At 29.4% G+C, this 23,870-nt stretch overlaps 6 protein-coding genes across 9 annotated transcripts; 3 read left to right on the top strand and 3 right to left on the bottom strand.

Moving 5' to 3' along the window:
• Positions 1-93: 93 nt before the first annotated feature.
• Rpt6 (26S proteasome regulatory subunit Rpt6) lies at positions 94-1,675 on the top strand. 2 transcript variants are annotated; one of them, XM_047062843.2, is made up of 2 exons: positions 94-401; positions 472-1,675. In XM_047062843.2, the coding sequence occupies exons 1-2, from the start codon at positions 245-247 to the stop codon at positions 1,524-1,526; spliced, it is 1,212 nt and encodes a 403-aa protein (XP_046918799.1). In that variant the 5' UTR covers positions 94-244; the 3' UTR covers positions 1,527-1,675. The 2 variants fall into 2 exon arrangements, with proteins under 2 accessions (XP_046918799.1, XP_075591922.1); XM_075735807.1 differs by having other exon boundaries at positions 133-407.
• Positions 1,667-10,687, bottom strand: LOC124498997 (uncharacterized). 2 transcript variants are annotated; one of them, XM_075735802.1, is made up of 2 exons: positions 10,613-10,687; positions 1,667-3,210 (listed from the first exon to the last, which is right to left on the bottom strand). In XM_075735802.1, the coding sequence occupies exon 2, from the start codon at positions 3,203-3,205 to the stop codon at positions 1,667-1,669; it is 1,539 nt and encodes a 512-aa protein (XP_075591917.1). In that variant the 5' UTR covers positions 3,206-3,210; positions 10,613-10,687. The 2 variants fall into 2 exon arrangements, with proteins under 2 accessions (XP_075591917.1, XP_046918796.2); XM_047062840.2 differs by lacking the exon at positions 10,613-10,687 and adding an exon at positions 5,604-5,870.
• On the top strand, positions 6,525-7,625 carry LOC142598219 (uncharacterized). The gene has a single exon (XM_075735808.1). The coding sequence runs from the start codon at positions 6,525-6,527 to the stop codon at positions 7,623-7,625; it is 1,101 nt and encodes a 366-aa protein (XP_075591923.1).
• Positions 7,790-11,234, top strand: LOC124498930 (rho GTPase-activating protein 15-like). Of its 2 annotated transcripts, none has more exons than XM_075735800.1 (11): positions 7,790-8,005; positions 8,765-8,971; positions 9,103-9,133; positions 9,248-9,364; positions 9,460-9,554; positions 9,621-9,758; positions 9,816-9,998; positions 10,070-10,136; positions 10,201-10,695; positions 10,757-10,862; positions 10,935-11,234. In XM_075735800.1, exons 1-11 carry the CDS (start codon positions 7,790-7,792, stop codon positions 11,113-11,115), a joined length of 1,836 nt encoding a protein of 611 aa, XP_075591915.1. In that variant the 3' UTR covers positions 11,116-11,234. The 2 variants fall into 2 exon arrangements, with proteins under 2 accessions (XP_075591915.1, XP_075591916.1); XM_075735801.1 differs by lacking the exon at positions 7,790-8,005 and adding an exon at positions 8,228-8,643.
• On the bottom strand, positions 11,213-12,598 carry LOC142598218 (uncharacterized). The gene has a single exon (XM_075735806.1). It carries the CDS (start codon positions 12,596-12,598, stop codon positions 11,378-11,380), a length of 1,221 nt encoding a protein of 406 aa, XP_075591921.1. The 3' UTR covers positions 11,213-11,377.
• On the bottom strand, positions 11,213-21,881 carry LOC124498931 (adenylate cyclase type 1-like). The gene is made up of 13 exons (XM_075735798.1): positions 21,757-21,881; positions 19,378-20,166; positions 17,618-18,257; positions 17,322-17,497; positions 16,509-16,781; positions 16,089-16,387; positions 15,942-16,026; positions 15,763-15,858; positions 15,410-15,672; positions 15,078-15,318; positions 14,871-15,017; positions 14,428-14,802; positions 11,213-14,340 (listed from the first exon to the last, which is right to left on the bottom strand). Exons 2-13 carry the CDS (start codon positions 20,056-20,058, stop codon positions 12,640-12,642), a joined length of 4,977 nt encoding a protein of 1,658 aa, XP_075591913.1. The 5' UTR covers positions 20,059-20,166; positions 21,757-21,881; the 3' UTR covers positions 11,213-12,639.
• Positions 21,882-23,870: the final 1,989 nt, after the last annotated feature.

The raw sequence follows: 23,870 nt of genomic DNA, 5'->3' as shown, positions 1-23,870 counted from the left end.
TATTTAAATGCGCGTACGCATACTTTTATCACAATGATCAGACTGCCATCTATTAGCGTTTGTATGGAAAATTTAAAAAAAATCATCTCCTTTATGAATGATTCCTATTGGATTGATGCAATGAATTTGCAAGTTTTTTTTTTGTTGTTGTTAATGATTGTTCGATTTGATTGTGTTGAAATTTTTTTTTCTTCATCATTTGATTTGATCTGATTAAAGTCTTGATTTCACAAAAAAAACAATTATGGTCATTAAATTAATGGACATTGATGAAAGACCGGCCGGTGATGGTCTTCGTCAATATTATATAACAAAAATCGAAGAATTACAATTGGTTGTCAATGAAAAGACACAAAATTTACGACGTTTACAAGCACAACGAAATGAACTTAATGCTAAAGGTTTGTGTGTTTGAATTAAAATTTTTTTTTCTGTTTAATTCTAATCTTTCTTTTCTTTAAACATTTATAGTACGTATGCTTCGTGAAGAATTGCAATTGTTACAGGAACAAGGTTCCTATGTTGGTGAGGTTGTCAAACCTATGGATAAGAAAAAAGTTTTGGTAAAAGTTCATCCTGAAGGCAAATTTGTTGTTGATATTGATAAAAATATTGATATTAATGATGTTACAGCCAATAGTCGTGTTGCATTACGAAATGATTCATATCTATTGCATAAAATATTGCCAAATAAAGTTGATCCACTTGTATCGCTTATGATGGTAGAAAAAGTTCCAGATTCAACATATGAAATGGTCGGTGGATTAGATAAACAAATCAAAGAGATCAAAGAGGTTATAGAATTGCCTGTAAAACATCCAGAATTATTTGAAGCACTTGGTATTGCTCAACCGAAAGGTGTACTATTATATGGACCACCTGGAACCGGTAAAACTTTATTGGCACGTGCTGTCGCCCATCACACTGATTGTACATTCATTCGTGTAAGTGGTTCAGAATTGGTACAGAAATTCATTGGTGAAGGTTCACGTATGGTACGTGAATTATTCGTTATGGCTCGTGAACATGCACCATCAATAATTTTTATGGATGAAATTGATTCTATTGGCTCATCACGTATAGAATCTGGATCTGGTGGTGATAGCGAAGTACAACGTACAATGTTGGAATTATTGAATCAACTTGATGGTTTTGAAGCTACAAAAAACATAAAAGTAATTATGGCCACTAATCGTATCGATATATTGGATCCGGCATTATTACGTCCTGGTCGTATTGATCGTAAAATTGAATTTCCACCACCGAATGAAGATGCACGATTAGATATATTGAAAATTCATTCACGTAAAATGAATCTTACACGTGGAATTAATTTAAGAAAAATTGCCGAAGTTATGCCCGGTGCAAGCGGTGCCGAAGTTAAAGGTGTTTGTACCGAAGCAGGAATGTATGCGCTTCGTGAACGTCGTGTACACGTAACACAAGAAGATTTTGAAATGGCCGTTGCTAAAGTGATGCAAAAAGATGCAGAAAAAAATATGTCTATCAAAAAATTGTGGAAATAGAATTTTTCAATCATTTTTAAAAAACTAATTTTTTTTTTCATTTTCATTTCAATTACTACTATTTCAACACAAATATTGTATTTACAGAGTATAGATTTCAAAAAAATAAATAAAAACATCTGACATCTGATGATTTTTTTTCATTTCAATTTTTGCCTTTTCATTGTTTTATTCTGCTTGATATTCTGATATCGACTTGATTCTTGAGTCTCTTGATCGATACGTATTTGGGCTTCTTTGATAGCGATGGCTGTTTGTTTGATGATTTGTGTGACATTTTTTTCATCCACTTCTTGTGATTCCATTTTGATACCGATATATGATTCAATCGATTTGAATAATTCTAAATCATATTGTGTTATCAATGTAATTGATTTCCCCAGATAAATGGATGATTGACATTTGGAAATTTTCTTTGCACGTGGTTTTATTGCATTTGGATTTTTTTTACCATACAATTTACGTTTACGATTTTGTTCATCATCCGTGTCATCTTCATTGTAGTCGTCATCATCATCATCGGTTTGTTCAATATTCGGTTGTTCATAACGAAAATCCGGTTTACGACATGTACGACCAACACGATGAATATAAGTAATTGGAGATTTTGGACAATTAAAATTGATTACCAAATCAACTTGTGGTAGATCCAATCCACGATTAGCTATATCGGTTGTGACCAATATTTTTGATTTCAATGAACGAAATGTTTCTAATGCTGCAAATCGTAGATTTTGTTTTAGATTTGAATTCAATAGCACTGGATTTAGATTAAATTCTGGTCCATCGAATCCAAGCGATAGTAATACTTTATGAATAAGATTGGCTTCTTTTTTTGTTTGGCAAAAAATGATCAGCTGTTTGAATTTTATATCCAGAATACATTCAACAAGATAAACAACTTTAATGGCTTCTGGACAAAGAAGATAACGTTGATCTAGGCTAGAATTGGTTGCCAATTCGGTTTTAACATCATCAATTGCAGGTAATAGATTAATAATTACTGGTTTGATATCATTATCTTTTTTCGTTATTATTTCTTGCAGTTTTTCCAATGCATGTGTCAATGTTGCACTAAATAATAAAGTTTGTCGTCGATGTTTTGTTGTTGTTTCGTTTTCAGCAATATCATCGAAAAATTTCAATATGCCCTTCAATTGATGACAAAATCCTGGACTTATTAATTGATCAGCTTCATCCAGAATGAGCATATCAAATCGAATCATTGATATTTGTCCACAAATGTCCAAAAAATTACGATTAGTAAAATAATCTAATAGACGGCCAGGAGTGGCCACAACAATGTTTGGTTTTCCAAACCATAAACCTTGTTCTTCTTCTTGATTTTGACCACCAATAATTAATAATGTTTTCACGGAAAATGTATTCACAGTTAATGCTTTGATCATTTCATAGATTTGATTAGCCAATTCACGTGTTGGTGATAATATCAATGAATAATATGGCCGTGGTTCACGTACCAATGTTTCAATGATTGGCAAAACAAATGCCAATGTTTTACCACTACCAGTACGGCTACAAGCAAATACATTTGGTCGTTTTGATGATAAAATAACGGGTATTGCTTCACGTTGAATATTTGATGCACTAGTGATGCCCAATGATTTTAATGCTTTACAAAGCCAATTACTAATGCCAAGTTGTTTAAAGTCATCCATTTTTTCTAATTTGATAAAATGATTCGAAAATAAACAAAAAAAAAACATAAAAACAAAAATATCAATCTTACACACACACGTGTTCAATTTAAGAATTTTCACACATCATTCATAAAGGACGTATATATATGACAGCAACAAAAAAAAGTGCACCAAAATTCAAAATTTTTAAAAATAGATTGGTTATTAATCAATTATTAAACAGATGGCTGACATCTTTTTTTCAACCCAAATTTTTCCCTCTCTCTCTCTCTCTCTCTTGCTCTTTGCCGGCACCATATAAAATTAAAAGTTCATAAAAGTTGAGTTTAAAAATAAAATTCTCATGAATATCATCACTCATATGGTTCATTGATAATGATAAATACATGGTGTGCTTGTACATCATTGATATCATTTGAACGTTAATTGCAAATTTATTATCATCATCATCATCATCATAATCAATATCAATTCACAGTGTGACATTCAGCTGTGGATTTTTTATTTTTTTTTTTTTTTACAAATAGACCGATGAAAGTCAAAGACCTCTCATGTTGTGTGCCTGTGTGAGAGGGAGAGAGAAAGAAAGTGAGTGAGAGAGCAAAAAAAAAAACAGAAAAAAATGGAAAAAAATAAAACCGAAAATAACCGTACAGAATATTAATTATTGATTCATTCATATTTAGGTCAATTTCCTGTATGTTGTGAAAAAAAAATCAAAATCAAAATCAATGACTGGCAGATTATATATCAGGAAAAGGACATCGAAATTCAAATCCATAAAAAAAATGCCAATGATGTTTTGTTCTTGTCAACCATATATATAATATTAGTAGTAGCATCATCACTATATGTCATCTAGGCAACCAACCAACCAATAAACCAACTGTCATAATCATCATAATCATGATGATTATGATGATGATAATTAGTCATTAAAAATCAACGAATGAAACCCAAACGATTTAATTTTGTGTTTCTGTCGATTTTTAGTTGACAATTTGATTCTCTCTCTCTCATTTCATTCATACACACATAGAGATTATGTTGATTTTTCAGCCAAAATTCGTCTCTGTGTGTGTATCCTGGCAGCATAATCTATACACATCATATAAGACTTGAAAGGATTGACGTTTGTTCATTTTGATGTTTAAAACAACAACAACAAAAAAAATTTAGATCCCATCACATCAAATTATATAGTCGTCGTCGTCCGGTAAGATTGATGTACCGAATAAGTAAACCAAAAAAAAAGAAAAAAATTTCGTTCATTTTCTTCAACTACGATCGATCGATCGATCAACCAATCGATTGATAAACCAGTGCATGACATAACACACACACCGATGACACATGACATGACATGACATGGCACAATAAATTCAGGATAAATTTACCAAAACAACAACAGCGATACTCTTTTTTTCTTTAGCGACTGCCAACATCAACAACAACAACAACCAGAAAAAATCACTATTCAAATATTGAATAAAAAAAGAGAAATAAAAACAACCAAACTAACAGAACGACCGACCGACAAACAAAAAAAAAATCATTCAACCGTGTATATATGTAATTTATATATATAAAAAAAGAACCAGAAATTAAATATATGCCATCACCAGCACCACCACCACCACCACCACAAAAATTACATTGCAACCTGTTGTTTGATGGCTGTTCTTTTTTTTCACTTTGTGTGTATGTGTGTGTGTTTTCATTTAAAATTCAGGCGAAACATCAGGTAAAATTACCGTTATATTTGAAAGTTTCTTCTTTCAATTCAATTCAATTCATTCATTCATTCATTCATTGAATGGAAATAAAAATCTAAAACAAATGTCGATGATTGTATTATGATCATCATCATCATCATCATTGAAATTGTGCAATTCTCTCAATCTTTTTTTATTCCATTCTCTCTCTCTCTCTCTCTCTCTCTCTATCATCTCTATCTAGTTATATCGTCTCTCATTTTCATGGTAAATCAATTTTTTTTTCTGCTTTACTAATCATCTAATCGGGATACTCTTTCATGTTCTGTTGTTGAATGTGAATTCTCTCATTTTTCTCAATTCATCTTGTTTTGGAATCTTTTTCATCATCTTGTTGTTGTTGTTGTTGTCGTGATACAAATATCCAATATGCACAATACTACTACATGACTATATATCGTCGTCGTCCATATTATTCATCAACCATTCTCATTTCGTTCATGTTCATTTTCCTTTTGTTCTCGTTATTTTTTTTTCATTTTTTTTTTTTTTTTTTTGACAATCTTTCAATGCATAAATGGAATATAGATTTATATTATGCAACAAAACAACAACAACAACAAAAAATGTATATAAATAGGTGATTTATGTGTGTTTTGGGGAGTGAAAAACAAAAATCATTGATGAAAAACTATACTTACAAACAAACTGGCAGTCTATTTTTTTCGAAAGAGAAAGAAAACACGAAAAAATAAGTATAATAAAGTAAATATAAAATGGAAAAGATTGAAGTTTTCTTCTGATTATATATATGACAATTATTATTATTATTATGGTGATGATTTTTCATATGTGTGTGTGTTTACGTTCATTATAGACGTTCGTTTTGTTTTGTTTTTGTCTTGATATTCAGTTTTCTTCGGTGATGATGATCTATATTTGTCAATCAAAAAAAAAAAAAAAAAAAAAAAAAAAATAAAAAAAATATTGTTTTGTATGTGAGCGTATGCTTGCTGTTGTTATTATAGTGTGTGGTGTTTGTTTGATCACGATTTGATCGATTTTTTTTTCGTTTCGCTTTGAACATGAATGAATTTGTTTTCTTTTTGGTGATTATTACATAATAATCTACATGATTAGCTTCTATCATCATCATCGATGATCAATAATAATTGATAATTATGAACACAGAAAAAACGAAATTGAAAAACAGAAACAGAAAAAAAATCCTCAATTTCATCTACACAACTTACCATTTTCTTTTTTTTTTTTTTTTTTTTTTGATTGCATATCGTTATCGGTGTTTTTTTTTTGTTTCTCTCCATAATCCAACAACATCACTGTTGTTATGATTCATTCCAGAGAAAAAAAAATGCCAGTCAATTAAATCTGTATTTGGGTATTTGTGATCTATATGATAAGAAAGAGAAAGAGAGATTTTTTTTGAAAAAAAAACTTATTACGCTGATGTGTGTCTTTTTTTATCATCATCATCATCATCATCATCATCAATTACCTTTAAGACTCAATTTTAGATTTGTTTTTGTTGTGTTAAATTTTCTTGTTGTTTTTTTCATTTGATTTTCATATATAAACAACATACAAAAAAAAAAAAAATTCACATGAAATCAATACAAGCAATACTGACACATGATTTCAGTTATTCATCTGATAATCATTTAATTGTTGATCTGAAAAAAGGTGATCATTTAATTTTAATTGATAAAATTGATGATAAATGGTGGCGTTTTGATCCAAATCATCATAATAATTCGTTGTCATCAGCATCATCATCGTCAACATCATCATCGAAATCATTGTCATCGAAAGTGAAAGGTGAAAACAATTATTTACTTGTACCATCATCACATATAATTTTACAACAAGATTATTGTCGACAAGAAGAAGAGAAGAATAATGATCATCAACATACATTATCATCATCTGCATCTTCATCATCATCATTAATTTCAAAGACGGAAATGTTGAATGATCATCGTCATTATCATCATCATCATAATCATTCGAAAATGATAATTTCACCAACAACAACGACTATGGCGACAAAAATGTCCACAATTGATATGAATAGGATGAAAATAGTCGAACATGATGATGATGATGAAGAAAGAGAATCGGATGAAGCATTCGAATCATCTAGTCATGAATCATTGTTGGATGCAATTGATTTAGAACATTATTATAATGGTGGTAATAATCATGATCATAATCATCAAACATCAATCACAACAATTGGTAAAATTCCAGCTATAAAACCAAGAAAATATCGTAATAATAATAATGATAAAACACCATTATATGTTAATCTACCAATTTATGGAATGATTGATAATCATAATCATAATCATCATCATAATAATAATGATGATGAAATGTTTAAAAAATCATCACCACCATCAATTTTTGATGCAAATGTTCGAATGAATCGATGGATCTGTGATCATTGGCTAGAATATTATGATGAAAATGGCCGGTTTTTCTATTACAATTCACGTGATAATATTACATCGTGGAAACCACCACGGCGGACAACAATAACCACAAAAATTGATGAACATGATTTTCGACAAGCTGAACATCAACAAAAACAACAACAACAACAACACAACGACAATTCGATGGTAGAAAGATCAAAAATAGAAACATTACTACAAGACCATCATCAAAAGAACATTATGATAGTGATAGTGAAATATTTTTAAGTAATCGGGTGAAAAAAATTGTACAAAATTTCAATGATGATGATCTATTATTAGCCAATTTACGAAGAAATGCTAGTTTCAATAAATCATCAAAAATTATTAAACGAATAAAGCCAACGATTATTAATGGTAATGATAATGGCAATCAAACGATATCATCACAGATGCCGCCACAGCTGCAACCATCATCAACATTATTAGATGATCACGATGAACAACAACAACAGCAACAAAATCCATTAATTATTATAGCAAAATTATTAAATCAACATCCACCAAATGAATGGCAACCATATATCATTCATAATGATATTGATGATGATCGAACGATGACCAATAATAATATTGGCTATTTTCTTGTCGATAATTCTGGTAAAAAAGTAGGTGATTTTTTTTACAATGTTTTTTTTCTATTGAAATCAATTTAAAATAATCAATTTTTTCAATTATACAAAAAACATTATTATATAGCATGTATTTTTTTTTCTTTTTGGCCAGAAATGAATGAGGACAATTTGTTTTCATTTTTGTTCAAATGAACATATCATTCAGGCAGAAAAAAAACCGACAATTAGAATTCAATATCCGTTAGCGAAAACGACAAATTAGGGTGCTGTCTATGCACACACACACACACTAACTCACTCAATGCAGTGTTTGTGTGTTCAAAAATAGGAAATAAAAATAATTTGTTTTTGTCAATTTGGTCTGATTTTTTCATTTATTAATCCTAAAAGTTGAATTGTTTGCATAAACCAAAAAAAAAACTTTTGGTTTTTCTCTAATCCAAACAACAACAACAATAATAATAATAGCAATTCAATCAAATTAAAAAAAAATGTCAAATAATCTGCGTAGACAAAATATTTCATTATCATTGGATGAATTATCCAAATCTTTCTATGATATTGCTCAAAGTTTAGAATCGAATAATCATAATCATCATTTAAATTTTGATAATTTTTCACCAATTCTTGGTGAAGATGGACATCTTTTTACACAAGAAGAATTTGAAAAGGTTTTTCATTCATTCACTTTGTTTGTTTGTGTCCACGTTTTTTCGATCAAATTCAAATTAACTTTTTTTTTAATCAATAATCAATAATTATTATTTCTTTTTTTTGTTCATTTTTTTGCAGTGGTTCTGTGGAAAAGATGATAAAGGAAGAATATATCTACAGGAAAATCATCAAGAAACAATGGCCACTATTACTGCTGTTGATGCTGCTGCTTCGGCAACATCAAATCGAATACAAATGAATAATGCAATGATGATGACGATGATTGATTCGGCCAATTCGAATCGTTTAATTCGATCGATTCGACCAAAAGAAGAAACCGATGAGGTGGGTATTGATTTATCTTCAAGGGTGTTTTCTACTTTTTTTTTCTTTTGCTGCTGTTGTTGTTGCCATGTTAAAATCTTTATCGATTTTTATTATTTTTTTCTCATTGAAAACGAAAAAAAACATGATAGGATTTCTCCGATGAAAATGAAAATCATAAATGTAAGTAAATTAATCAATCGATAAATAAATCAATGATATGATTTATTAAATTATCAACATTCATAAATTCGATACATGACTGTATAATTTCTTTTTTTTCATTTTCTGTTATAGATATGAATGTCATCAATAATCAGAGTAATAACATCAGGATCATCAACAATGATCGAAATATTAAAGCACATTCAGTAGCAATGATTTCGCCATCATCGTTGAATAATTCAAATCAAGGTATAAATACGATACAAATGTTTGATTGATTGATTGAATAATGATGATGATTTTAACAAATTGTTTTTTTCTTGTTGTTATTCGTCTAACAACAGGTATTAAAGTTTCTGGAAAATTTAAACATTCTCGTCCATTTCAAGATTATAAAGAATTTCTGCCACCACCTAAAAATGAATTGGATGTTTCTGATGTATGTAACAATAACAAACAAAAAAAAATTCTAAATTTTCAAATTTATGAAACAATCAATCAACAGGTTATATTACGTGATTATCTTGTTCAAACACGAACAAAAATTTCTGGCAAATCAAAAAGAAAAAATTGGACCCAATCATATGCCGTGCTGACAAAACATTATCTGTATTTTTTTAAAGATCAAAAAAATATGCTTTCGGTATGTTGAATATTTGTGGATTTTCTTTGTTTTATATTTTTTTTTTCTTTTTAAAAGTCCCATAAACCAGATTTCATTATCGCATTGACTGATGCAAATGTTGAATGGTGTTCAAATGAATCGAGTAGAAAAAATTGTTTCAAATTAATTACATTTGACTGTGAAACATTAATTCAAGATGATGATCGTGAAAAAAGTTATCATTGGAAAGAATGTATACATAAATGTATAAATGAATTGGTGAGTTTTTTTTTGAATTGTGACAACAAAATTGTTATTGATCTTTTTCTTGATTGATTGATCAATTATAGATACCGATTACAAATTTCATAAAAAGAAATGATGATACTGGATTTCGAAGATCTCGTTCACAGAAAAGTATATATGATATTTATAAACACAAAAACAAAAATTCACCCTCTCTTTTTTCGAAAAAATATAGATAATCGGCCAGTTATAAAAGATTTTCAAATGCAAGGATCTAGTACAATTAGTGGTTTTACGAATTTCATCTATCCATCACCACCATCAATTAATGATAAGAAAAAAAAGATACGTGAACGTTTATTGAATTTTCTAAAGAAACGTCCACCACTTGAAAGTCTTCGTGAGAAAGGCATCATAAAAGATGAAAATGTTTTCGGCTGTACATTAGAATTGATATGTTTACGTGAAAATTCTCGAATACCAAGATTTGTTCAAGAATGTGTACAAGCAATTGAAAAGAATGATATTACAGCCGATGGTCTTTATAGAGCTTGTGGAAATTTATCCACAGTACAAAAATTACGTTTCGAAATAAATCAAGAAAATTATCAAAATCTTTGGAAAGAACAAGATGTTCATGTACTTACTGGATTATTGAAAATGTTTTTTCGTGAAATGAAAGAACCACTATTTCCATATGATCGATTCGAAAGTCTTATTAATTTGAATGGTCAGTGTTTTGCTTGAATCAATTTTAACATTGATTGATTGATTTTTTTTCCATCCATCAGAAATCGATGATAAAAAAATTAAACTTGATTTATTGAAAAATCTGATAAATAATCTGCCGGAACCAAATTATCAAACATTGAAATTTATTATGGAACATTTACTTCGGTAATTTAAAGTTTTGTAATGGTGATTAACCGATTATTAATCGTTTCGTTTTTTTTTTCCACATTCATCAAGGGTAACTAAACACAGTAAACAGAATCGAATGCATATACAAAATTTGGCCATTGTTTTCGGACCAACATTAATACGTAAAATGAATGATTTAAATAATTTGGTTGTCGATATGATGTTGCAGGTGAAACAAAGTCAAATCATTGATTTTATACTACAAGAATATCATTCCATTTTTGAATGATGATTATATTCAATTCAATTCAATTTTGATTTTTGTATAAAAAAAAAATTTTCAAAACGAAGATTAATATAAAGTGATGATGATTAAACAATTTAAATTTTTCTTTTGTTAGAAATAAATTTTTTTTTTAATTTATAAATCAAAATTAAACAACAACAACAACGACAAAATGAAATGATTGTCCATGTGCGTTTTAATCGACAAAAATACAAAAAAAAATGAAAAAAAACAAACAGATCACATGATTATTTTGTGGTGAAAATTAAACATTAATTTCATTTCTATTTTCATCTTGATGATTATTGGCCATTACAATATCTGAATGAATTGTTTGGTTATTATTATTATTATTATTATGATGATGATTCATATTGATGTCGAATGAACATTTTGAATCATGATGATGTTTAGATGATGATGGTGATAATCGATTATCATCGATTGGTTGATTATCGTTTTGTAACAATGGCAAACCAAAATGACTTTCAAGACTATCCAAATCGGTTACCAATAATTTATCATGATTATTATTGGAAATAATATTCGATGTTGATGTATCAATAAAACCTGTTGCCTGTTGATTGAATGCTGCATCTGAATCATATAAAAATTCACTTGTACAATCGGTTGTTTCATGTACACTTGAAGATTTATCAATCGAAATCATACTTTCACCATCATCACAATCATTTAGTAGAATATCTTCTATAGAACGAAGTGGTCTTATAAATGAATGATTGTTGTGTCGAAATGGTTCAAAATCTCGATCAAAATCTTCCATACGGCTATCTGGACATTCATTGAACATTGAATTAAGATCACTAATGGCACCATTATCAAGATAACCACCATCATCTTCGGTTAGATTTTCATTATTTGCAGCAAAAGTTTCCGTAGCATTTGTCGTAGTTGTCATTGATTGTTCTAACAACGTAACATCCATTGAACAATCATGAGTTTTGGATGTTCGATGTTTAGAATTTGATTCATTATCACTGATAAATTGATGTCTATTTATTGGCGAGAAATTATTATTATTATTATTATTAACATGATCATCATTTTCATCTTCTGCATAATAAGAATCATCAGATTCATAATCTGGCCGTGTATTTTCAATGAAAGAAACATTTCTATGATTATCACTATCATCATCAGGCGAATAATTTGGGATGCTCGATGATATCAAATTGGCATTATCATCAAAATGGCTAACCGTTTCATTTGTTGGATTTCTAATACGATCAAAACGTCTATTAATTTTGTTCATTTCATCGGCATTCAAACATTTTGGTGGCTTAAATTGATCATTATCATAAATTAAATTTGAAACTTGTGAACAATCCATTGATTGTGATGAATTTGAACTAGGAGAAAAAATGCGGTTTTGCTGTGGTTTATTATCAATAGATTGGCCCACATTTTCCATTGGTGAAAGTTTTTTTCGAATTTTTCCATACTGATCATTACTGTTGTTCGCCATTGTGAGATTGAATCGTTGTTGTTGTTGATTCAATTTTTGATTCACAGAAGCGGCGGCGGTATACTTGTTGTTGTTTTTCCAACAAAAGCGGCTACAGAATTCATATCATCTTCACTACTACTATTATCATCACTTTTATTTGAAATTGAAAATTGTGGTTGTTCTTGTTGTTTATAATTGAAATTTTTATCCGATAAATGATAACGATTCAATTGATTTTCCATTGGTTTACACTTGACAATTTTACGATTGTCCGATTGAAAATTGGCCTTGTCATTGTTGTTAACACAACTGTTCATCAATAATGGCGATGATGATGATTGACGCTGTCCAATATTGTCTGGCCCAGAATCTATATGATAAAATCGATGTACAATCAATGGAGAATTATGTGCTTGATAATGATTACGTTGTTGTTGTTGTTGTGCAAAATAGGATTTAGTTGGCTCTTGACCACCAATGAAATGTTGATATGACATTCTTTTCATTGCATTTTGTTGGTGATGATGAATTCGTTGTTGTTGATTATTTTCAATGGATTTTTGTCTATTATTATCGTCATCGTTTCGATAATTTCTATAAACCAAATCATCCATTGGGAAATCAATATTGAATAAATTCCGTTTTTTATTATTATTCTGGAAACTTTTGATGGCAAGATTTCGGCTACGATTATTATCATTATTATAAAAGTTATTCTCAATACATTCTTTTGTATAGTTTTTCTTGATTATCTGTCCATATTGACAACTTTGATTCGAAGAATTGGATGAAATATTATAGATTGATGATGATTCATCCTGTTGGCGATTTTTACCAACATCATCAACATCATCATCACCATCAACTAAAAGTTTATTCAAACTTTCCGCTGATTCTATTGTAGCTTTAGTTGAATCGGCCACTGAAAATGCCGTACAACGAGACATGGCTGGAGAGAAAATATTCCGTTGTTTTTCCCTTTCGATAGCTTGTGATTTTATATTTAAAAGTGCATCATCATCAAAATAGAAATTATGCTGTAATTTTTTGCCAGAATCATCACCAGTAAATAGATCATTTGGATTTGTTTTTTCAATAATATTCGTGCCAATCAACAAAGTTTTTATTGTTGTTGGATTGAGTTCAATTCCTCTTGGATTATTATTATTATTATTATTAGTGATTGGCTCGCTAGATTCCCAAGAATTTTCTTTGACCATTAACCGGCATTTGTCCGGAGATTTGCCCAAAATGATTGGCTTGGGTTCATTATAGCATAGATGATGATTCCCTTGAGAACGTTGAAATAAATTACTTTCCTTATCACGAATAATGTATGGCAAACTTTCACCAATAACAGATAATCGTTGATCTTTATGTTGACGTGATGATTTAGCTGATGCATGTAGTCGATCCATAAATGTTTTGTTCGGACTATGTTCGACATTTGATTGTTGATTTTCGTTGACACTATTTTCAACAATATTTATTGTTGAATGTGAAGCATTGTTTGATGATGGAAAAAATTGATTATTCGGTTGTTGTTGTTGTTGTTGTGATTTAACTTTAAAATTATTTGTTGTTGTTGTTGTTGTCGTAGTCGAACCATTTTGGCCAGATTTCGATGCATCAATATTACTTGGCCGTATAGCTTTGAATGGTTTATGATTACTTTTTTTATGTAACAAAAAATAAGTAGTCATTTCTCCTTTGCCTTTTACATTCACCGTACCACGACATTTGAATTCATATGGATAGTCCTATAATAATAATAATAGTTGAGAAAGAAATAAATTTCAATTAATGACTAATTCGGATAATGACAACAGAAAGAAAATAATAAATACTTTAAGTAGCTGATAAACTTCTTCAGTACATTGAATGTGATTTGGTAAGCCAGTAGAATCCATTCTTGATGCAACATTCACCGTATTGCCCCATATATCGTATTGTGGTTTACGGGCGCCAATAACACCGGCCACTACGGGACCAATATTCAGTCCAACTCTTAACATGAAATTATTATACGAATTATCATTAATTTCGGCCAAACGATCTTTCATATCGAACACAACATCAACTAAACAGGACATATTTTCTGCCGCATATACAGTATCATTTTCCGGTATACGATATTGTGGTATTAAACCAATTGCAGCCATATAACAACTTCCAACGGTTTTTATTTTATCAATTGGTTTATATTTTTCTTGATCCAATAACTGATTTGTAACAACAAAAAAAAAAAATCCCAATTATGAATGTTTACGGAAAACAAAACTAAACATACCTCATCAAAATCAGCAATAATTTCATTCAACAATCGTAAACATTCGACACCTTGATTATTACCATCCAATTCGACATAGAATTCCATAAAATTCGGTATAGAAGCAAAACATACACCAACTTTGGCATACGATTGATGATATAGATCCTATATATGTGATTGAATCAAAAATGTTAAAACAGAATTTTTTCCACTATTTCTATTTACCATATTATTACGAAATTGATTATCAAGAAAATGTGTAGCAACATGTGATGGTAATAGATTGAATAAAATTCGCCGATTACTATTTTGTAATTCCAACATTTCAGTTTTTTCATCATTTGCTTGTGAATTCCATAGGAAATCTAGCCGAGCTGTCCATTCCACTTGTCTGCCATGTAATAGTATGGCCAAAACAAAATGTAATATAATTAACGGACCAGTAACATGTAATGGTACATCGTATCTGAAACAAGAAACAGAAACACAGACACACACACAAATTTGCATTGAATATTGGTAAATATGATTTTTATATACAAATTATTACTACTTACTCATAAATACATTCAAATAGCTTGAAATGTGTATATTCAATAAGCAATATATAAACAATCGCCATTGGTATCAATAATATTGCTTTGAATAACATTTGTAAACGTAAAAATATGACCAATGAAAAAAATGATACAACACAAGACATTATGATGTATTGTGGATATGGACATAGGCGGCTAAATTCAGGCATCTCAATAAATTGTGGATCAATAATCAATGTATGATTCTGATAATTACAGGCCATATCATCTAGACATGTATACTATTTTTTTTTCGTTGATGATGATGATGAACAAAAAAAAAATTGGATTGATTAAATTGATAAAAAATTGATGATAATTATATGACTTACCACATTGATTTGAGCAATAGAATAGATAAAAACTATCGATGAAATGATGGTGGATAAACGAACCAGAAATACTTTCGAAATATCCCATTTAATGCACTAATAATAAAACAAACCAAAAAAAAGTTAATAAACGAATCGATTGAGATATATAAATTATTATTATCATTTCAGCCACTAACCTCTAATCGAGCTGCCAGAATCAATATAATCATAATTGATATCCAAACAAAAGTGACAACAAATAATATTTCCAAAATAATGGTCCTGTAATCAATATTGATTAATTAATTTTTTTTTGCCATAATAAATGTATATAACAAACTTGCTTGCTTAATATAATAAATTCCAATGCCGTCAGTAGACATAATAATATCAATGAACAAACCAATGCAATTAGATAGCCACGATCTTTTTCTTCACCATATTGTCGTTCTTTTTGTTCATCTTTGAAACACAATGTTAACAGATTGACATGGGTAGATTTTTCCTGGTCAACGGAACGAGCTTCAATTGCTTGTGATAGATATTTATTAACACGATTTGTTGTTGCATTTTGTTGATGATAAATGATTGAATGTCGTTTTTTGAATGGTTTACGAAAATTATTATCATCTGTTCCTTGAAACTGTAGCCAGGGAAAAACAAAAAAACAAAAAAAACAAAATTAATTAAATTATATAGGTATTCGATTCAGGAAAAAGAGAATCGGAAACGATTTTTTTTTCTCTTTTCCTATGAAAAATTACCTTTTTATTGAATGTAATTTCATTGCCACCAATTCCAGTGGATAATGTTAAATTATTGTTGTTGCTGTTATTGTTATTATTATTATTATTATTATTATTAATGGAAGAACAACAATTATTATTTCCTAACATTGCCATATTTGCAAATGGCACATCGATTGAATATTTAATCGAATGTAACAATTGTATAACCACATTGGATACATTTTTGAATGAAAGTTTTCTTTTCGAACCAGCCAAATGACGTACATGAAGTGTATTGAAAAGGAAGTGCTAAATGAATAAACAAAAACAAAAAACCAAAAAAAAAAAAAAAAAACAGTTAAAATGAACAGAAAATGAAAAAAAATCAATTTCAATCAATCTAGAACGTTCATATTGTGTTTGTTCAATCAATCAGAGATAATCAAAAAATTTTTTTCCCCCCCCCTGTTGTTGAAACGATGATGATGAAACCAAATGATTATTGAGCAAATCATAGATTTCATTGAAAATGATCAATCGAACCAAAAAAAAGCAACACACACACACACACACATATATAACACCATTGTATATCACCAATCACGGTCAACAACTGTTAACCATTTGAGAGAAGAATATACATGATTGAAAACATTGAAATCGATTAACAGTAAAAGAAAAAAAAATGTCAAATGAAAAACATTTTGATGGAAACTACTACCTTCCATGCACATAGACACGTAGACACAATGATCACAATTTTTTTTTTGTTGTTCAAAAAATGAAATGAGAAATGACACATAGCATTGGGACCATTATCATTATCATCATCATCATCATCATCATTACCTTACGTCTTTGTTGTGGTGGAATTATAAAATAAGTTTTGACATTTTTCTCACGAAGATATGAATTTCTTTCCGAACCATTGCCATCTTGTACTTCATATTCATTATGTAGACAATCCAATGTTGATTGTGTAATATGTACACGACCAGGAACACCACCGGCTTCCATTTGATTGGCTATGCATAGAAAAAAAAATTTGTTAATGTTGAAAAAAATACAATTCACATGATTAAATGGTTTTTTTTGTTGTTGTTGTTGTTGTTGTTTAATTTCAGGCAGAAATTTAGATCACAAACCTAAAGTGACATCATTGCTCCATACATCGTATTGCCATTTTCGAAGGCCAAGTACACCACATAAAACACGTCCACTATGTATGCCGACCCTCATATTCAAATTAACATCGGTAGCCTCGACAACCGAAGCAATAGTATCAATCATATCTAAACCCATTTCGACGGCACAATTTGCATGATCAGATCTTGGATCCGGTAATCCACTAACACAATAATAACAATCGCCAAGTATTTTAATACGTAAACAATGATTATCATTGGCTAGCTGATCAAAACGTCCAAATAATTCATTCAAAAGACGAACCAATTCTTGTGCCGTACATTGTGATGCTAGCACAGTGAAACCAACAATATCGGCAAATACGATGCTAACATTTTCATGTTTCTGTATATAAATCTTATGAAATTGTCCCAATTCACGTGGTGATAATATATCGGCTTTCATTTCCATGGCTACATGTTGTGGCAATACACTCAACAATAGTCGTTCCAATTTTTCATTCTCATCTTCCATATCTAATCGTGCATTAATACAATTTCTGGTGTCCAAAAATGCTTTCCTACCAGCACGTTCCATTAGATTATTGGTGAATAGACCAATAAAATTGACGGCCAAAAAAATCAATGCATTTGCAATTATCTGTAGAGAAAAAAAAACGAAAAAAATTGAAAAAAAATTCTTGTGGTTTTGAATTTTGAATTACTAATTAAACGAAAAAAAATTCATTCTTTCTCCCTGTGTGTGTATGTGTGGTTTCAACACCATTCCATTTGGTTTTTAGTGGTTCTCGGGAATATTCTTTTTTTTCCTTTTCATTGTCCGGAGAAAAAGAAAAACTTCGTATTCAATAAACATTGACATAAATATTCAACGAGAATAATATATCATTGTGTGTGTGTGTGGAAAGAAAAAAAGTTCCCGATTCCCGCTGGATGCACTAACTCTAGTCCCTAGCTTGACTTTATTACAGAAATAAAGGAAAAAAAACAAAAATCAAACCGACAAAAAATGAAGAAAAACTTTACTTCTAACACACACACACACACATAAATTATCTAATACACAGAAAGAATCGGGGATAAGAAACCAGTCAGTGAGAGAAAACAAAAAGTACGAAAATGATGCCTTGGTGAACAACACAGTATATTTATATGTACAAACGTGAGTGTTTGAAATTCAAATTTTTTTTCGTTTTGTTTTTGGTTTTCATCATTTCAAAATTATTATAATTTCTCACTTTTTGTCGCCTTTTTTCCGTTGGTGCATGTGTGTGTGTGTGTGTGTTTCAAACATTGAAAAAGTTATTTGTTTAAACAAAAAACTAGAAAACTAATATGGCTAAAAAACAAAGTTTCAGGTGAAAATCAATAATTTAATGGTGGAAATAAGACTTGAATTGAGTGTGTGTGTGTTTTAGCCGTAGAAAAAAAAACTTTTTCTTGATACGCAAAAAAAAATCAATCAACCAAGAATACAAGAATCCATCCATATCAATTTGTTATGAATTATGACTGATAAATAATTTTCGCGGTTCTTCATCTGCTACTACTACTACCACTACTTTTTCTTTCATAGATTTCAAGCATTCTTTTTTTTTGTTGTAATTAGATTAGATAGATAGATAGATAGTAGTTTTTCATGGAAAAACGAAAACGTAATGAAATCATCATCATATTCAATTGATAATGATGAAGCAAGCAAGCAAACAAATTTATGGAAAATTAATTAAATAATATAAAACAAGACAGAAATTACTTACTTGTTTATGAATAAAATTTTCATGTACGGCAATAATTGATGAAGTATTTGTTGTTGTTGTTATTGAAATAATCGACAAATTAATTATTGTAATCGATAAATGTGTTATCGAAATACATAGGCCAAACATGAATGAGATCAATATTTTTATCGGTAACATTGTATATGTAAGAAATATGACAAATACAATGGCCCATAAACCATCGGAAGGCTTTTGTTGTGAAATTAACGTTGCTGTATCATTATCAATAGATGATGATGATGATGACCATTTGATCAATAATTTCCATAAATAATGTAAATTATTATCAATTGGTGATAATAATAAACAGAATAATATGCAAAAAAATATAATCACATAACATAATGCCAATAGCTGTGTATCGTGCATACGAAATGATGATAAAAATAATAATAAAAAAATGACACTCTGTATTAGTGAATAAATACCAATCAATGTGACTGTATGTTGTATGTAATAGAATTGTAATAGCGCAATCGATATCGATAATAGTGATAATAATAATAATGCCGATACTATCGATGTTTGTTGTAATTTAAATATATAACGTTGATATAATTGTTCTAGTTCTTGATTTTCAAATCGCCGTTGTTGAAATATCCATAATCTTGAAAAGGCAATTTTACGATGTGTGTGCATTACTTTTACTGAATGATCCATGATTGTGATTTACTGTTCTAATCAAAGCTTGGCCAGATTCTGGTGGATTTTTTTTTTCTTCTTTCGATGGCAGAATTTGTGTGTTTGTTTTCGCACAGATCAATTTAACTGTATGAACAAGAGAAAAAAAATGAAATTATTTTTTTTTTAGTGATCAATTGATGGATGATGAATGATGATGATGATGAGAAAAAAAATGTAAATTAATCAGAATAAACCGAGATAAATAAACAAAATTATTCTACAGCTAATTAACTAGTCACAACACACACACGAACACAAAAATGCAATGTCAATTCGAATCGAATCACTTCATACAACCCCACTTCCCACACAAGAAAACACAAATCTAATTTAAAATGAAAATTTTACTGGGTACAACAAAAAACATGATAATTAAGCACACACAAACTGCCTACAGATTGCATAAATCAAAAAAAAGGTAGACAAACAAAAAAAACAGAAAACAAACGTAACAAACAAAAAATTTTCTTGATTTTATCACGAAGAGAAAACAATGTTAATAAATCACGATATATAGAATTTGTCAAATGAAAACAAACAAAAAAAAAATTACCGATCGGGAACCGAAAAAAAACCTTGTAACAAATTTCTTGTATTCTCTCATTCTCATTCTCTCTCTCTCTCAGTTGCACACAGAATCGTGCATTGCAAACAAAACAAATATGGATATGAAAAATGAGAATAAGAGAAAAAAAAATTCATGTAAATTTTGTTCAACAACAACAACATTGACAGCGACAACAACAGCGACAAAAAAACATATTTATAGCCGGTAAATAATCATCATTATTATTAAACACATTTCGGCAACAACAACAAAAAAAAATGTGAACATTCAAATGGAGAGAGAGAGAATTGAATTAAATAATGATAAATGTAATGTGTGTGTGTGTGTGTGTGTATGTTTGATATATTCACCTATGACGTGAATTATCGGGGTGGGGAGAAAATGACATTAATTTTTTTTTTGTTCATCATCATCAAGAATTCTTTCCTCATTACGTTAATGTTACTTTTATACACACACACACACACACACACACACACAAACACAGAATTTATTTTATGACAACCGGATTCGATTCTCGACTTTTTTTTCTATGAACCACCCAGAATTTTTTTTTTTTTTTGAATTTCAAATTTGACAATATGCAAAGGCACACCTACAACTGTGAAAAAAAAAGAAAAATTTTTCCATATACTCAGAATTGAAAGCGGACAAAATTGACTTGAATTTTTTTTTTTTAATGTAAATGTAAATTTAACAAGACAGAGAGAAATAAAGAAAAGAAAAAAGACATGACAACAACAACAACAACAGATTGTATTGCAATGAATGGAATAAATGTTTCTCATTGCCAATCATAATCATAAAATGATGATGATGATGATGATGATTGAATCATCATTTATTTAATTTTTTTTTTAATGCAGATAATAAAAATGATGATGATGGTGATGATGATTCAAGAATCGAGGATTCTTCTTTCATTCGAATAATTATAACCATAGAATATGACGCTAAATATAGAGCAAGAATATGAATAAAAATAATCATGTCATGCATGCATGTAATCATCACCAAGTTTATATGGCCAATCAGAAATTTTAATTAATGAGAATAATTAAAAAAAAATTCTTGATTCTTTTCACACGCATACACACGCCTCTTACCTTTGACCTTTGAATGATAATTACCTATGTAACAAGAAAAAAAACATCCAAAAAAAAATCTATTGGTCGATCAGAATCAAACAACAACAACAACAAAAAACATAATGATCAAACAACGAATAGAAATGGTGCCGAAAAAAAACAAAAAAAAAAAACTTCAATGTCAAAATAGAAACGAAGAAAAAAAAACGAACAAATTATCAGCATCAACAACAACGACAACAACAAAAGTGGATTCCCCCCTCACACCCACAAACATTATCAATGAATGATATCTATCGATTCATCGAAAATTTTATAGATAAATAAAAAAAAAACTCATCAATTCAAAATGTGTGTCTGTATAATAAATCTTTTTGTTTTCAATCGTCACCACCACCACCACCACCACCATCAATATCAAAATCATGGCCGTCTTAGTTGTTTGTTTACTACTGAAATATATATATCTGTGTGTCAGATAAATGCAATTTGGATGAGAAAAAAAAATGAAAATGAAAATAAAAATAGAAAAATCGACAATGTCATTCGCACACAAATAAACAAACAAACAAACAAACTTTGAAACTGATTTTGTTTTTTTTTTTTTTTTTTATTTCTGTTGATATAATAATTTCGAGGACGAAAACAAATAAATATATATAAAAAAACCGAAGGGCTTTCCATGCACACACACAAAACAATAACAATAACCAATCCGGATTCGAAGTCATTTAGTCAAAAGTGATTTAGTGACAAATGTCATGTCAAAAAAAAAAAAAAAAAAAAACAAAAAACAAAATGGATAACGACGACGACGATGGCCATTTTTCTCGTTTATGGCCATAATAATAATAATAATAATGTTTAGATTTGAAAAAAAAATTTCAAATTTGAAAAACAAGAGAAATTTTGAACTATTCAAAATCCAATCGACAGGAAATTGATTGTTTTCCTTTTTTTTCGTTTGTTTTGTTTTGTTTTTTTTTTTTTGATATTAAATTAATTGATTTCCTATTTTACCGATGTAGAAAAAAAAATGAACATGAACACATGATGTTTACAGAATGATTTACAAGCATTTATGGATATTTTTGAAAGATTCTTCACAATATTCTATATGTCAGCTGTAGTAAAACTAAAACAGGGAGATTATGTTTTCAAGTTCAATACAAAAAAAGTTCTGTTTTGTTGTTGTTGTTGTTTCATTGATCTGGAAATTCAAAAAAAACATGGAAAAAAAACATACATGGAAAACTATGGAATAAACCATTTTCATCGTGGAAAAACAGAATGTGTGTGTGTGTGTTAATCAATTTGGGAAAATGAGAAAAAAAAGACATAATTCTCTAGTATAGATTACTCTCTCAGTCATAGTGTTTGTTCGAAAACAATTTTCATCATCATCATCACAATGATCATCATAACAAAAGATTATCACATAGAAATGAAATGTGTAAATCAATTTCATTTCATTTCTATTCCGAAAAATTGAAAACAAAACAAAAAAAAAAAAAGTTTTGGCATCCAGAACCGAAATATGAGCTGAAGATGAGCATTTATCATCAGATGGTTCCCTCTAAAAAGAAAAAAAGAGAAGAAAATTGAAAATAAATTCTTTCATTTTTTTTTATTCGATTCTGGGAATCGATAGTATCGAATCGAAATATATTTTTTTTTTCGTTCTTTTTTTTAGGATCCAAATCTGATCCATCTTTATCAAACAAACAAACACACACAGAGATAAATTGAGAAAGACAAAAAAAATGGAACATTTACTAATCCACACAGAATGAAAAAAATGTATTTCACCTAATTCAGAGTTTGCTTTGTTGTTGTTGTTGTTGTTGTTGTTCCAAGGAACAGTCTCACATAAGTGTATCAAACAGAATTGAACCAGAAAGGAAATAAAATAACGAAAACAACAACAACAACAATTGAGACTTCTATAAGCCATGTTTCGATATTGTTGTTTTCATTCTGAAACGATAAAAAAAATCCTGTCACTATTTTGTTCAATTTGTATTATCGAGAATCACAGAATTAGTTTGGTAAAACTAAAACAAACATTGGAATGAATAAACAAAGGGAAAGCCAAAAACGACGAAAAAAAAATGAAAAATAAATTGGATCAG

The sequence above is a fragment of the Dermatophagoides farinae genome, chromosome 2 (genome assembly GCF_024713945.1).
Source record: "Dermatophagoides farinae isolate YC_2012a chromosome 2, ASM2471394v1, whole genome shotgun sequence".
Classification (NCBI taxonomy): domain Eukaryota; kingdom Metazoa; phylum Arthropoda; class Arachnida; order Sarcoptiformes; family Pyroglyphidae; genus Dermatophagoides; species Dermatophagoides farinae.
This window is presented reverse-complemented; position numbering and strand designations above follow the sequence as displayed.

Bases quoted from the DNA above. Each gene is read 5' to 3' on its own strand.
- Rpt6 (XM_075735807.1), top strand. From the start codon at position 245: ATGGTCATTAAATTAATGGACATTGATGAAAGACCGGCCGGTGATGGT. The intron at 408-471 runs GTGTTTGAATTA...AAACATTTATAG, and splicing joins ACTTAATGCTAAAGGTTTGT to TACGTATGCTTCGTGAAGAA.
- LOC124498997 (XM_075735802.1), bottom strand. From the start codon at position 3,205: ATGGATGACTTTAAACAACTTGGCATTAGTAATTGGCTTTGTAAAGCA.
- LOC142598219 (XM_075735808.1), top strand. From the start codon at position 6,525: ATGAAATCAATACAAGCAATACTGACACATGATTTCAGTTATTCATCT.
- LOC124498930 (XM_075735800.1), top strand. From the start codon at position 7,790: ATGCCGCCACAGCTGCAACCATCATCAACATTATTAGATGATCACGAT. The intron at 8,972-9,102 runs GTGGGTATTGAT...AAAACATGATAG, and splicing joins CAAAAGAAGAAACCGATGAG to GATTTCTCCGATGAAAATGA. The intron at 9,365-9,459 runs GTATAAATACGA...GTCTAACAACAG, and splicing joins GTTGAATAATTCAAATCAAG to GTATTAAAGTTTCTGGAAAA.
- LOC142598218 (XM_075735806.1), bottom strand. From the start codon at position 12,598: ATGGCGAACAACAGTAATGATCAGTATGGAAAAATTCGAAAAAAACTT.
- LOC124498931 (XM_075735798.1), bottom strand. From the start codon at position 20,058: ATGGATCATTCAGTAAAAGTAATGCACACACATCGTAAAATTGCCTTT. The intron at 16,388-16,508 runs GTAATTTTTCAT...CCCTGGCTACAG, and splicing joins AAATTACATTCAATAAAAAG to TTTCAAGGAACAGATGATAA. The intron at 15,319-15,409 runs GTAAGTAGTAAT...TTCTTGTTTCAG, and splicing joins CTATTTGAATGTATTTATGA to ATACGATGTACCATTACATG.